This window comes from Calidris pugnax, unplaced genomic scaffold, assembly GCF_001431845.1.
Source record: "Calidris pugnax isolate Ruff unplaced genomic scaffold, ASM143184v1 scaffold54, whole genome shotgun sequence".
Lineage (NCBI taxonomy): Eukaryota > Metazoa > Chordata > Aves > Charadriiformes > Scolopacidae > Calidris > Calidris pugnax.
In genome coordinates, this window is record NW_015090864.1 from 14,561,168 (window position 1) to 14,573,003 (window position 11,836).

At 39.1% G+C, this 11,836-nt stretch overlaps 1 protein-coding gene across 2 annotated transcripts in view; it reads left to right on the forward strand.

Moving 5' to 3' along the window:
• KIF5B (kinesin family member 5B) overlaps nucleotides 1-6,286 on the forward strand; it is a 31,615-nt gene extending 25,329 nt beyond the window's left edge. For both annotated transcript variants that reach the window (XM_014945033.1, XM_014945034.1), the window contains exons 22-26: nucleotides 101-172; nucleotides 348-452; nucleotides 972-1,188; nucleotides 2,895-3,027; nucleotides 5,115-6,286. In XM_014945033.1, coding sequence (XP_014800519.1) covers nucleotides 101-172; nucleotides 348-452; nucleotides 972-1,188; nucleotides 2,895-3,027; nucleotides 5,115-5,121 — 534 coding nt within the window. In that variant the 3' untranslated portion in view covers nucleotides 5,122-6,286. The remainder of the gene's footprint in view (nucleotides 1-100; nucleotides 173-347; nucleotides 453-971; nucleotides 1,189-2,894; nucleotides 3,028-5,114) is intronic.
• Nucleotides 6,287-11,836: the final 5,550 nt, after the last annotated feature.

The following is an 11,836-nucleotide window of genomic DNA, read 5'->3' on the forward strand; positions in this document are numbered from 1 at the left end:
AGCTTCCCCCCCTGCCCTTCAGAGTTTGGTTTGGTTTTTTTGGTTTTGGTTTTGGTTTGTTTTTTTTCTTTTGTTTTTAATTCCTTGTCCCTAACTGTAGGCAAAAGAACTTCAGACTCTTCACAATCTTCGGAAGCTGTTTGTTCAAGATCTGGCTACTAGAGTGAAAAAGGTAATGTGGTGCTGTAATGAAACCTGGCATTTCTGAGACCGCTAGATAAATTTCAGTTTAGAACTAAATTAGGAATTGATCTTTAAGCAGTGTAACTTTTCTGGCTTGATCTTAATATGCAAGTTTGGATTTGTACTCAGCCTCCTCTCTCCTCCCCATGCCTGTGTCACTGCAGAGCGCTGAGATTGACTCGGATGATACAGGAGGCAGTGCTGCACAGAAGCAGAAGATTTCCTTCCTTGAGAATAACCTTGAACAGCTTACAAAGGTTCACAAGCAGGTACAATGAGGCTTAATTTCAAGTTTTATTTAAAAATAAACTACTTAAAAGTGCATTATTACAGAAGGGACTGAATGTGTATTGGTCATAAAGTAACTGTTTATAATTTAATACTTCTACATCTTGTGTGTCTCTTAATATAAAACAATAGACTAAAGTTTTCCTATAAAGTAAATTAATAGCTTTTTTAAGTGCACATGAGTATAACAAAATAGCTGCATTTAAACTGAAGAACACCCAAGTTAGTGTTTAGAATTAATATATCAGTCTGGGGGATGCTTGCCTGTCTCTGACTGAAAAACAATGTAGACTTTAAGTCTGTGTGTTGGGTAGCATGTTCTTCCACAGTAACTGATTTTCAAATTACAACCTTACTGATGAACTATTAGATTTACTAAAAGCTTAAGCAAAGATAATACAGTAGCCCTACTGCTTTGCTCCTTGAGGAGCAGGAAGGTGTTTGGTTGGCTCTCCCCATGAAGACAGATACCAAGACAATAATTGATTCTGGTTTTGTAGCTGGTACGTGATAACGCAGATCTTCGCTGTGAACTTCCTAAACTGGAGAAGCGACTTAGAGCTACAGCTGAAAGAGTTAAAGCTTTGGAGTCTGCACTGAAGGAAGCCAAAGAGAATGCTTCTCGTGATCGCAAACGGTATCAGCAAGAAGTAGATCGTATCAAGGAAGCTGTAAGATCCAAGAACATGGCCAGAAGAGGACATTCTGCACAAATTGGTTAGTAAAGAATCCCTCGCCCCATAAAGCTTCATCTGTCTCCTGATTTTTTTTTTTTCCTCCTCTCTGTGCATCTTCCAACCCTAGCTGGAACAGCATGGGTGAACATGGTGCATTTTCTACCATGACTTATAGTTTGGTTAATAGACTGTAAGTGTGTGTGGCTGTTGGTGTATGGTTGGCTGGTTTTTTTTTTTTTAATTTATTTTAAATTGGTCTCTTCCTGGTAGCTGGATTTTTGTACATGCTGGGAAAGACTAGTTCTAGTCTGAATGTTTGTTTCGTTTCCTCGAACAAAACAATACACTGAATGTGAGTCTTAGAAATTCTTACGGAATCATGTTAAATACCTAAGACTAGGTATTCCAAAGTAAGGAGAGAGATTAAGCTATCACCCTAAACAACAAGCATAAAATTGTCTTGCTGTTTCTTGATCTTGTGGGAGATGGGCAGACAGAAACCCACAACTTGTGTCATAAGATCTCTGATTGCCTCTTTGGTTCTTTGTTCCAAAACATAGCATAACATAGCTCTTCCTAGGGGAAAATAATGGAAAATCCAGAAGTCTGGAGTAGCTACCAGTGTTTCTTACTGTGTGGCAGGAGGGTAGTCATGGTCCCTTGGTCCTCCACCTGGCATCACACTGTAGTGCTGAGGCCCAAGAGGGTGTGTGACCTGTGGAGGACTTAACAACAACTGTAGAAGTAACTGTTCCAGCTTTTTGTTGTCCTGTGTCAGGACTTCAGTAATCAATACACTTCTGTTAAATGTGAATGCAACTGAAATGAGCATTGCAGTTAAACTTCACTCATATTCTGTAGGTCTGCGAAGAGCTGTTGCAGAATAAAGTAATAATCTTTTTTTTCTTGGTCGCTTCAAGCGGTGGCCCAAAGAGAGGTGCTTTCCTGTCCTGTCTTTATCTCAAGTAGGCACCAAGACGACAAACCAGAATTCTCTAGTGAGCTTACCACAAGTATAAAGAAAGCCTCTTGTACTTAAATGCCTAGTTGAACTATAGACATGTCTTACTGGAGATTGGCTTCCTGTAAGGCAGAACTTGAGAAGTGTTTCTCTGATGCAGTTGCTGCCCGGAGCTACTTTATATCCACTCTTACCTGCTGAAACTTTAAATGCTTCTGTTTAATATTGCAGAACTCTGTAAAGTCATACTGTTGTGCATGTCCTGGTAAGAGCTAGTGCAAAACTTACTGAAAATACAGTTTGTTTATCAAAGCGCGTGCAGCTTGTGACTTACCTGTCAAAACTACTGGTTTTGAATTCAGTAATAGAGCAAGTTTTATTTTTATATGATGGTGAGAAACTGACAAAGGAATTTACCTATGGAGTAAGCAGTGCATACTCAGCTCTGCACATGGTTCTGTGTAACCAGGGGCTCACCAATCAAGTAGGTGTGGGAAATAGAGCAGGGTATAATGATTGCTTACAGGAACATAACCTTCATGAAACTTCGTCTGGTGACGTGTCTTATTTGAGTTCTTATTGCCAAGAAATAGGACTTGATTATAATCGATACTAATGTGTTAGGTTCTCAGAATACCATCTCCTGAACTTGTGTTCTTATTCTATGTGCTTTCAATTTTGATTATTACATTTGGGATACTGTAAAATAAAGCATTAGTTAGTTTCACCTTTGATTATTCAAATTGTGATGTATGTATTTGTAAGTCATGTTTCTTTTCATGCAGCTAAGCCTATCCGTCCTGGCCAGCATCCAGCAGCTTCTCCAACTCATCCAAGTGCAATTCGTGGTGGAGGCGCGTTCACCCAGAACAGCCAGCCGGTTGCACTGCGCGGAGGCGGAGGACGGCAAGACAAAGTGTAAGTTTGTCTTGTAGGATTTTTAAATGTATGATTAAACCACTCCGTATTCGTTTTATCACAGTTTATTGTGTGGCATAAAATCAATCAATCAGATTAACTTTTTTTTTACAGAATTTTATAATTAGAGGAACAATATACATGTACATCTGACTAATGGTGCTGCTGTTTTTGTTACAAAACTAGTGTTTGTTGAGAAATGACAGTTCTGGAGTTGCTCTGCTGGAGTAGAACAAAATGTTGAAAACAGTCAATGGGAGGTAGTTACTGGCCACAGCCAACTGCCACTGTGTGGGAAAGGACTGGGCAGTTTAAATTCTTTTGGGTTGCTAGTATTGTCTTAAATATGGTTTTCTTCAGAAAACATTCAGCGATGAAATTTAAGATGACCTTATTCTTGTATGTTGTTTATTTGCTGTTCTTACTACAATTGCACACTGCTTCTCGTGTAAGTAATTTGGAAGTATTTAACAAGAGAATTCATGTCTTCATCCGGTAAATGTAAAATGTTAGCCTAGTTAAAATACAGTTACAGTAATTGAAATTAATATGTGCACTTATTTGAAAATGTCTCTAATTTCCTAAATAATTATCTGTAGTCTGGTACTTAATAGGCCTAAGTTGCTCACAGAATCATGTCTGGTTTTTAATTAACATCTGCATTATAGTTGGTCTGTTGGTCACCTAGCAGAAGTGTTTTGCTGCATTCTTTGTCATCTTCACTCTTGAGCATTCATATAAATGTTTTCTAGGCATCCCCTTAGTTAAGGTTATCTGCATGATCAGTTTGAAAATACTCCTAGAATGCTTGTGTGGTGCTTGATTCCTGGGTGCTTCTCTTTTTAAGGACTCCAGAGAAGCTTATGTTAATCTTGTTTCCATTTGTTTCTTTTTGTTACCTGACTGACTTTTCAAAGCTTTCTCTCCAATTTAGAGCAAATCAGGCTGTAGTCTAGTTATGGTACCTGGTGATCTTCAGTAGTGTCCCTTAGTAAATAAGCAGTTGAAGTGACAGGTACTTTATCTCTGAATAACATCTACCTTGAATGAGCAAGGACCTGGCAATTCATGGATTCTTGATTATGTTGCTTTGGTGAAATTAATCTTCAGATAGATTGCCTTTGTAGTCCACTTAGCTCTCTCAGCAGTCCAATGCAGAGACATTTCAAAGTATGATGGACTCTATTTTAGATGCCTACTTTAGCATGAGCTTGCACATATTCTGGTGTTGCCTTGAATTCAAACTGAAGAGAGCTTATTTAATCTCATACTTCTTTAAGAGTGCTTATAATAGTTGATCGGCAATAAATAACTGAATTTTGAGCCTACATCTTGCTTTAGAGAAGACCTTTCACTGTTGGTCCTGGGGAATTTAAATGGGAGACGACTTTGACTTTTGGACTACTTGTAGATAAATCATGAAGGAGTGGAAAATTAATACATATTGGCTAGAACACCTTTTTAACAAACAAACCAAAAAAACTCCCATGTAATATGCTTACAGAATCCCTTAAGCAGTAGTAAAGCTTTCATATAATTCTAATGTCAGCATGATACATGTTGCTGTAGAACCAAGCAGAGTTTAGCACTCGAAGGCAGGAGAATAGTCATAACTTATTCCATCTCCTCCTAGCTTGTTTTTGGAAGAACCTGTCCTTTATAGAAGTAAAGGAACAAAACTTTCTTGCACTTTATTTTACTATTAAATATGAATTTGTTATGAGCTTTTTGGTATCCTGGCAGTTCCCTGGCCTGGAAAAGTAGCTACAGTCATGGGAAATGGGGCTGGGTTATAATTGGTTTGTGTTTGTAATGTTTACTCATTTAAGGCAATCAACATTGGATACCCAGTCAGTTTATCGTGCTGTAAATTTGTTGGTACCAGACACCATTCCTTAAATGCTTTGTGTTGAGTAATTTCTTATTCTAAAGCAAATGTTTTATTAGCACTTACCTGAGTGGTCTAAGAATTGGACTCTTAAAGGCTATGTAAATAGTGACTGTGGTCTACTGTAAATGTAAATAACTTGGCTTTTTTTGGCTTATGAGGTACCAGCACTTAACTCTGTTATTTTTCTCGTTTACAGTTGCTGAAAAGTAAATGCAGCGTGAGGAGGATTGGATATCATGTAGAGGGAGTCATTCCATGACAATAATCTTTCCCTTTGGGGACTGTAGGATTATTTTTTGAAAATGTATAAATTATACCTGGCCTGTACAGCTCTTCCCCCTTCTACAAATTCTGCTAACTGATTCCCAAAAAAAAAACCAACAACTAGAGTGCAATTTTGGCGTCTTGAAAAATGACATGTTACTTAAAGTGTAGCTCTGCTCATTACACAGTTTGTCTTTCATGTCTTAAATTTAGTCTGCACTGTGCCAAGCTGAATGTACGTTGAGAAAAATCTTAGTTTGAATTTTCTAGCTTAATTTGTGTACATCTTATTGTCTTAGGGAATGTGCGACAGTGTTTAAGTATACTTCCATTTTTGTCACTTCACATAACACTACGTGTCCCACTGAATTAGAACGGCACTCTACATTACAGTTTTCTTTTGGAATGCTACTTAGAGCATTGGAACTAAATTTATTTGTACAGTGTAAGAATACTGAAGTGTGCTTACGACAACTGCCACGAGGCACTGCGACCGCTACACCACAGAACTAAAGAGTTCAATATGAACAAGGCTGTTTAACTGTTATCTGATTAAATGCCCGTTTATTGGGTAATTTAGAATTAAATATTGTACAGTAATAAGAGTAAACCTAAGTTTACAAAAAAGACTTTGGCAATGGATTATCCCATCTGTCCTGTTCTTGGTTCTACACACAGTACAGTCTGGTGGAGTGAAAACATTCTGCTTCATTCTGATGAGCCTGTCTGTCCATTTGTCTGTATCTGTGATGGTTCACTTTTGCTATTTTATAATAGTGAAAGGAACGCAATCTAAAATTTAACTTGATATTCCACTACATATACAGTACTGGAATTTTGGGGCTAAAATTTTAACTTTCAATTAAAATTCTTTTTTCAACAACTGGCCAATGAATTCAGATACACTATTAAAGGATACAACTTTTTTAAAACCGATGTGTCTGGAAATTCCAGAGACATGTGTTTAAAAAATAATAAAGTGCTACCCTGAATTGTATTTGTAATCCGTTTGTAAGTAGGTATATGAAATGTCCACAGTAGTAGTTGTTGAATATTTTTCTTCTCTTTGCAATAAAGTCCTGTAAAGTGGCTAACAAAATGAAACTGGTTTTTTTTTTTTTTTTTTTGTTTTTTCGGCAGTAAATGGATTTTCAAACTTTTCATGTCAAAGATTTAATCAAAAATTATTCATCATCTCCTTGAAGTGTTTCTGTGTGAGGGCTTCTCATCAAGTCTTTGCTTCATTTGTGACAAACAGAGCTCATAAACTTTGTCTGACAAGGGAAAACAGATTATCTTCTGCTAGTAACTTATATTTCAGTTTCAGAAAGGGAGAAAACAACAACTGAGAAAACAAGAAGTTCTAAATGCTGCCATTAATTTTGTAACCATTTCTTCATCCAAATTTTAGGAAAGATTTCTACTGTATCAGGTGTGACTTGCAAAATTCCTAGTAATTCAAGTGAAAGGAACAAATCTTCTTTAGAGAGAGCAATAACTGGTACCTGGTAAAGTTCGCAGAGACATGTGTTTAAAAAATAATAAAGTGCTACCCTGAATTGTATTTGTAATCCGTTTGTAAGTAGGTATATGAAATGTCCACAGTAGTAGTTGTTGAATATTTTTCTTCTCTTTGCAATAAAGTCCTGTAAAGTGGCTAACAAAATGAAACTGGTTTTTTTTTTTTTTTTTTTGGTTTTGAGCTCCTGTACTCCCACTGAGCTGAACCTGGGTTTTAAAATTTTATAGTATAATTTGCCTAACTTATTCATAGGGTTTAGCCACTGTAATTTTTAGAACAGCTGCCTTCTGGGTAGAAATTAGTTACCAGGTCTTTGAGAAAAAAGGAACTTAATCTTCCTGAAAGAATTCAGTTACCTTTCCAGACCCGGTTGGTACCACTTTGTGTGCTGGCTTGAATTTTTTGTTGGGTATTCATCAATTATTGTGGAAACAGTAGAGAGTCTATGACTGTTCAGACAGCAAATCACTTTCAACTTTTATATTATAAATAGACAAAATATTTATATTAGGATGGAGTGTAGTCAGATTTTAGACCTTGAACTACTTTTTTCTATATCTACAGTAGTCTGAATTTTTAACAGTTTGATTGTTTTGGTTTTTTTTGAAAGGTTGAGTGTATCAGTCAGAAATCTCACTATTTTGGAGTTTTCAGCCTTCAAGACTGCTTTGTTCGTTAAGGCTGCCAAGCACTCCAAGCCTGCAGTTGTTTTAGAGCACGATTAAAGACAGCACACTGAGGAAAGAAAAGGAACAGCAAACTATTTTGAATGGAATTTCTCCTAATGGAAACAGCACTGTCCATTATCTTTCTCCATGTTAACTACAGGTTTTCAGGCCCTCATTTGTTAATATGCAATCATAAAACAAAAACCCCAACTTTCTTTCATGTACATTCAAATGAAGCAGGATTTTTTTTCTCATGCCTGTGAATGGGGGTTTCATTCCTGTAGGTAGTTATCATGGGTTTTGGTGCTGAAAATTGCTGTGTTTAAAAAATAAAAAAAATAAAAAAAAATAGATCAAATAACTATCCTGTAGCTCAGTGTACATCACCTTTTTATATTTAAACTTTTTTTTTAATTTTAAACCTTTTATGAAGTTTACCAAGAATTGCCTCTTAATGTAAAAAAGGAAACAAAAAACAACCAACTATTTTGTTTTCTGGTCTGGCTGTCATAGGTCAGCCAGACAGGACAATTACTGTTTTTTGTAAATTAAAATACTCAGTCTATACGGGGAATGTTCAACACTGCTGTTTCAACTTGCAGTCTTTGAATGGTTCTTATTTTTATGTTCCTCTAGATCATATTTTTTAAAAGATGGTTTAGGATAGGAACTTGGTAAAATAATATTTATTTCTGGTGAACAACTAAATTATTTACATAACTTAAATGCTGACTCACTACTGTGTGTAACTCTAAATTTGACATGAGAGGACAAGTCTACCTGTGGAATATGATTTAACTTCAGTACACTTAAGATGCATTAAAACAATTGGTTTGGGGAAGACGCCATATAGTTTTAACTTACCTGCATGCTGTAAATGTATTTGTGTTTAAATAAAGAGAAGAAAAATCTTTGAACTTTGTGCATTTATTCAGCCTCTCTGTTTGTTAAATTGTCTCCATAGAGTGGTTTTCAGTTGACAGGTTTCATGACCAGTTATCACTATGTAAATCATGGTCTGTGATGTCTCTAACCTCCTATTCCTGCATTTGTAAATACAAGTAAGCTTTCCTACATGCAAATATGAATGTTTAAGTCTGTACTCAAAAGATTGTTCGTTATAGAAAAAAAACACACTAACAAAAAAACCCCAAACCAACCAAAAGAACAAAAAAATTGTTGATGTCTGTAGAAATGTTCAGAAATTGATTACAGGCACGGTGTATCAGAGTTTGAACCCCTTCCATCTGGGATTACTCTGACCTCTCCCAAAGGCGTACACTGTATGTAGTTCACAAATATGCCAATTTCATATCTATCTTAATGGTTTCTTGGTTATATATGTTTTGGTTTTTTAAACATCAACTTCCACCTATCTGTCTTGGATACAGAAAGAATTCTCCCTTCTGGGTGTAGATGTGGGCGTTCTGTCTCTCAAAGGAGAGGTTTCCTCTTTTGGTCAAAGCTGCTGTTTTGTTTCCAGGGGCTGGTGTTTTACTGTTAAACTGCTTTTCAAAAACAAACCCCTAAACCCTCACTAACCCTCTTCTCCTTGAGGTATAGCTACAGGTAGTTATTTCTCAGTTGTATTTGGAAGTTAGATACGGAATTTTTTTATATTTTTCAATGATAGCATTCTAGAGTAAGTTGAAGGCAGGTTAGAGACAACTTTACTTCCTTTTTCTTCAAGCAGAAGGAAATTTAAGAACTAGAGGAGAATGCCTTAATTCAGACCTCCTGGCAGTCGAGGAACCATAGGCACACTTTACATTCACACTTGCTCTTTAAAATGGAACTTTGAAACGAAACAATGTAGGAGCTGGTTGAGGGTTTGGCTGCCTAATGTGCATTTGGGGCTTTAGTGGATGGGGTGTGAGTTGTCTGTGTGGTGACGCTCAAAGTTCTCGTTTAATCCACATGCTTGGACAATCATCTGGAATCCAATGTCTTGGTTTCAGTGGAAGGGAATTCACATGAGTTACCACTTGCTTCATGAACCCCTCTCCCTTTTTGAACTTGGATTCTGGTGATTTGGTGACCCCTCGTTCTTGTTGCAGAGAGATTAATACCTTTCCAATATTTCTGTGCCACCTGGACTTTTGTAGACCTCTCTCTCTGAAGGCTCGTTTTGCTTTCCCAGTGATCTGTAACAGTTGATTCTGCTTTTTCTGAGTGCTATCACACTGGTGGTTTTTATGGAACAATCTAGTTATGTGAGGCTGCAGCCATCTTCTGGATAATTTTCTCAGAAAAAAATTTAGCTAAATTTGTAAAGTTTTGATAAATGCACATACATATAAAAAGGCATAAAGGAAGCCTAGATTTGTCTGCTGGTACAGTCATGTGTAATAAAAGATCTCAGGAGGAAGAAATTGCACCCGTAAAACTGCTCAATAATGACCTGATCTGATACTATAAAATATTTCATAGTGCTTCCTATTAACAGAAGATGGCTCAGTCCCACTGGTGATGTGCTCACAGTTGATCTACCAGGGGATGACCAACTCAAACCCTTTTAATTGCAAACAAGGACTAAGGGATGCTCAAAATGGAAAATAAACCTCCTCTCGCTCTGAAGTTTCCTATGGAGCAATGGAATGACCTGAAATTACTTCTGAAATTAAGGTTGAAATAATATTACATCTCTGACAAGGAAAAACTGTGGTTACCTGCTGTGATAACCCACAAACTGCTAAGGGATTAATTGACAGAACAAGTTTGTTCTGTTGACTGGCTTGGGGTGACTTCCCTCTGGAGCGGATCAAGAAATTTTAACACCAATTTAGGAAGTGTCAAAATGCATCACTATATTTAACATGTGCTATGTGTAAAACTGTCTCGAGTCACTTAAGTATGTAATAGAACCCCATTAAATGACACAGAAAACACACCTGGAAGATGATTACTGAAGACTGATGGGTATGTCAGAATTTTTTGCCTGTGGAGTTTTGAGCTGATGAATCTTTCTGAAGTCCCTGCAGGACCATTCATCATTTTATCTGTAGCCAGCGCGTGCTGGGAGGAATGACAAGTGAAGTAGGACTGGGCAGGGAGAGTAATTTGAGCTGCTGAATGTGCAGAGGGCACCAGGCAGCCTGGCTAGTGTAAGAGCAAGAGTTACCTGAAGAAGAAAAATATATTGCATAAAAAAGAATAAAAATACATGCAAGTGGGAATATTTTAATAGAGCATATTTGGCCTATTTACTTTGGAAAGGAAAATAAGAGGTTAATGATTATAAGGGGGAAGGAAAGGGGTGTTGCATAGCATGGTGTGGCACACCTGCACCCTGGAAACCTGTCGGGCATATGTTTCAGCAGAATAGTCGCTGAAGGGTCTGTTGTGCTCTACGCAGTGTAGGTGTACTGGCATTGCTGGTGGATTCATCAGCTGTCTTCTCCACCTATTGTACCAAGGGAAGTGTTGATACGTACCTCCAGCAAGTCAGGAGAGCAGCGTTAACATTCTCCACATTCCTAAACCCACTAAACTGGGTGTGGAAATGACTCGGAGGTGCCCCCGGGTGTGTTTTCAGAGAGCTACTTGGCCTGCTGTGAGGAAGGAGTACCTGCGAGGCCCCGTCCTGTTCTGAGAGTCGGCTCAAATTGTCTTCTGCAACCAGAGACGTGTGCGCTCCTCAGCTGACACCACCGGACTGGAGATGGTTGTGAAGCCACCTGCTGTCCAGTGGGTGCTGGACTTGGCTTTTGTCAGTAGCAGCATTTGAAGGTATGTTAAAAAGTAAATTAGGTCAGCAAAACGCCAATGTCAATGTTACCCCGTCTGCTTATCGGCCCCATCATCAGGTCTGGTTCTGATCAGCCTGGGGTGTTTTACACCATCATTCAGCGTGGTATTAACGAGCCGGTATTTGCAGATTATTTGGTGCTGCTCATTTTCTGAGAGGGTGTAAGTCATTCTTCAAATGCTTTTATTGGAAGAAACACCCTTCAGCAGAAGCCACGCCAGATCCCAGCCTGCTGCCCGGGAGCGCTGGTTCCACCCCAGCTTGCTGCCAGGCCTTGCTGATCCTGGCGACAGTGGGGAGACCCCCTTCCCGCTGCCGATGGAGGAGGGAAGCTCCTTTGGGAGAGGGTTTCTTCTCTCTTAAGCTCTCAGAGCTGTGCCCTGTCGGGTTTCCACCTCCTGGTGGGTTATTTCACAGAGGCAGTGTGGCTCCCATTGCTCAGGACTCCAGGTCCTGCCACTGACGGCCACGGCCCTGCTCTGCCTCCTCTCCCCTTGAGGCTGGGGGGTCCCCCCGGCCACCCTGGGACCCTGGCCTCAGGGACTGTCCCTGTGCCGGGGGATGGGAGGAGCTGCCCGCTTCTCCTGGGGGAAATGGTGTTCCTGCTTCTATGGGTCTCGGTTTTCCCCGTGGGCCCACCGCCGCTCCCCCCCGCGCAGGGCGGCCCGGCCCTGGGCCTGCTCCCAGCCGGGCGGCGGGGCGGGCCTGTCGCGGGC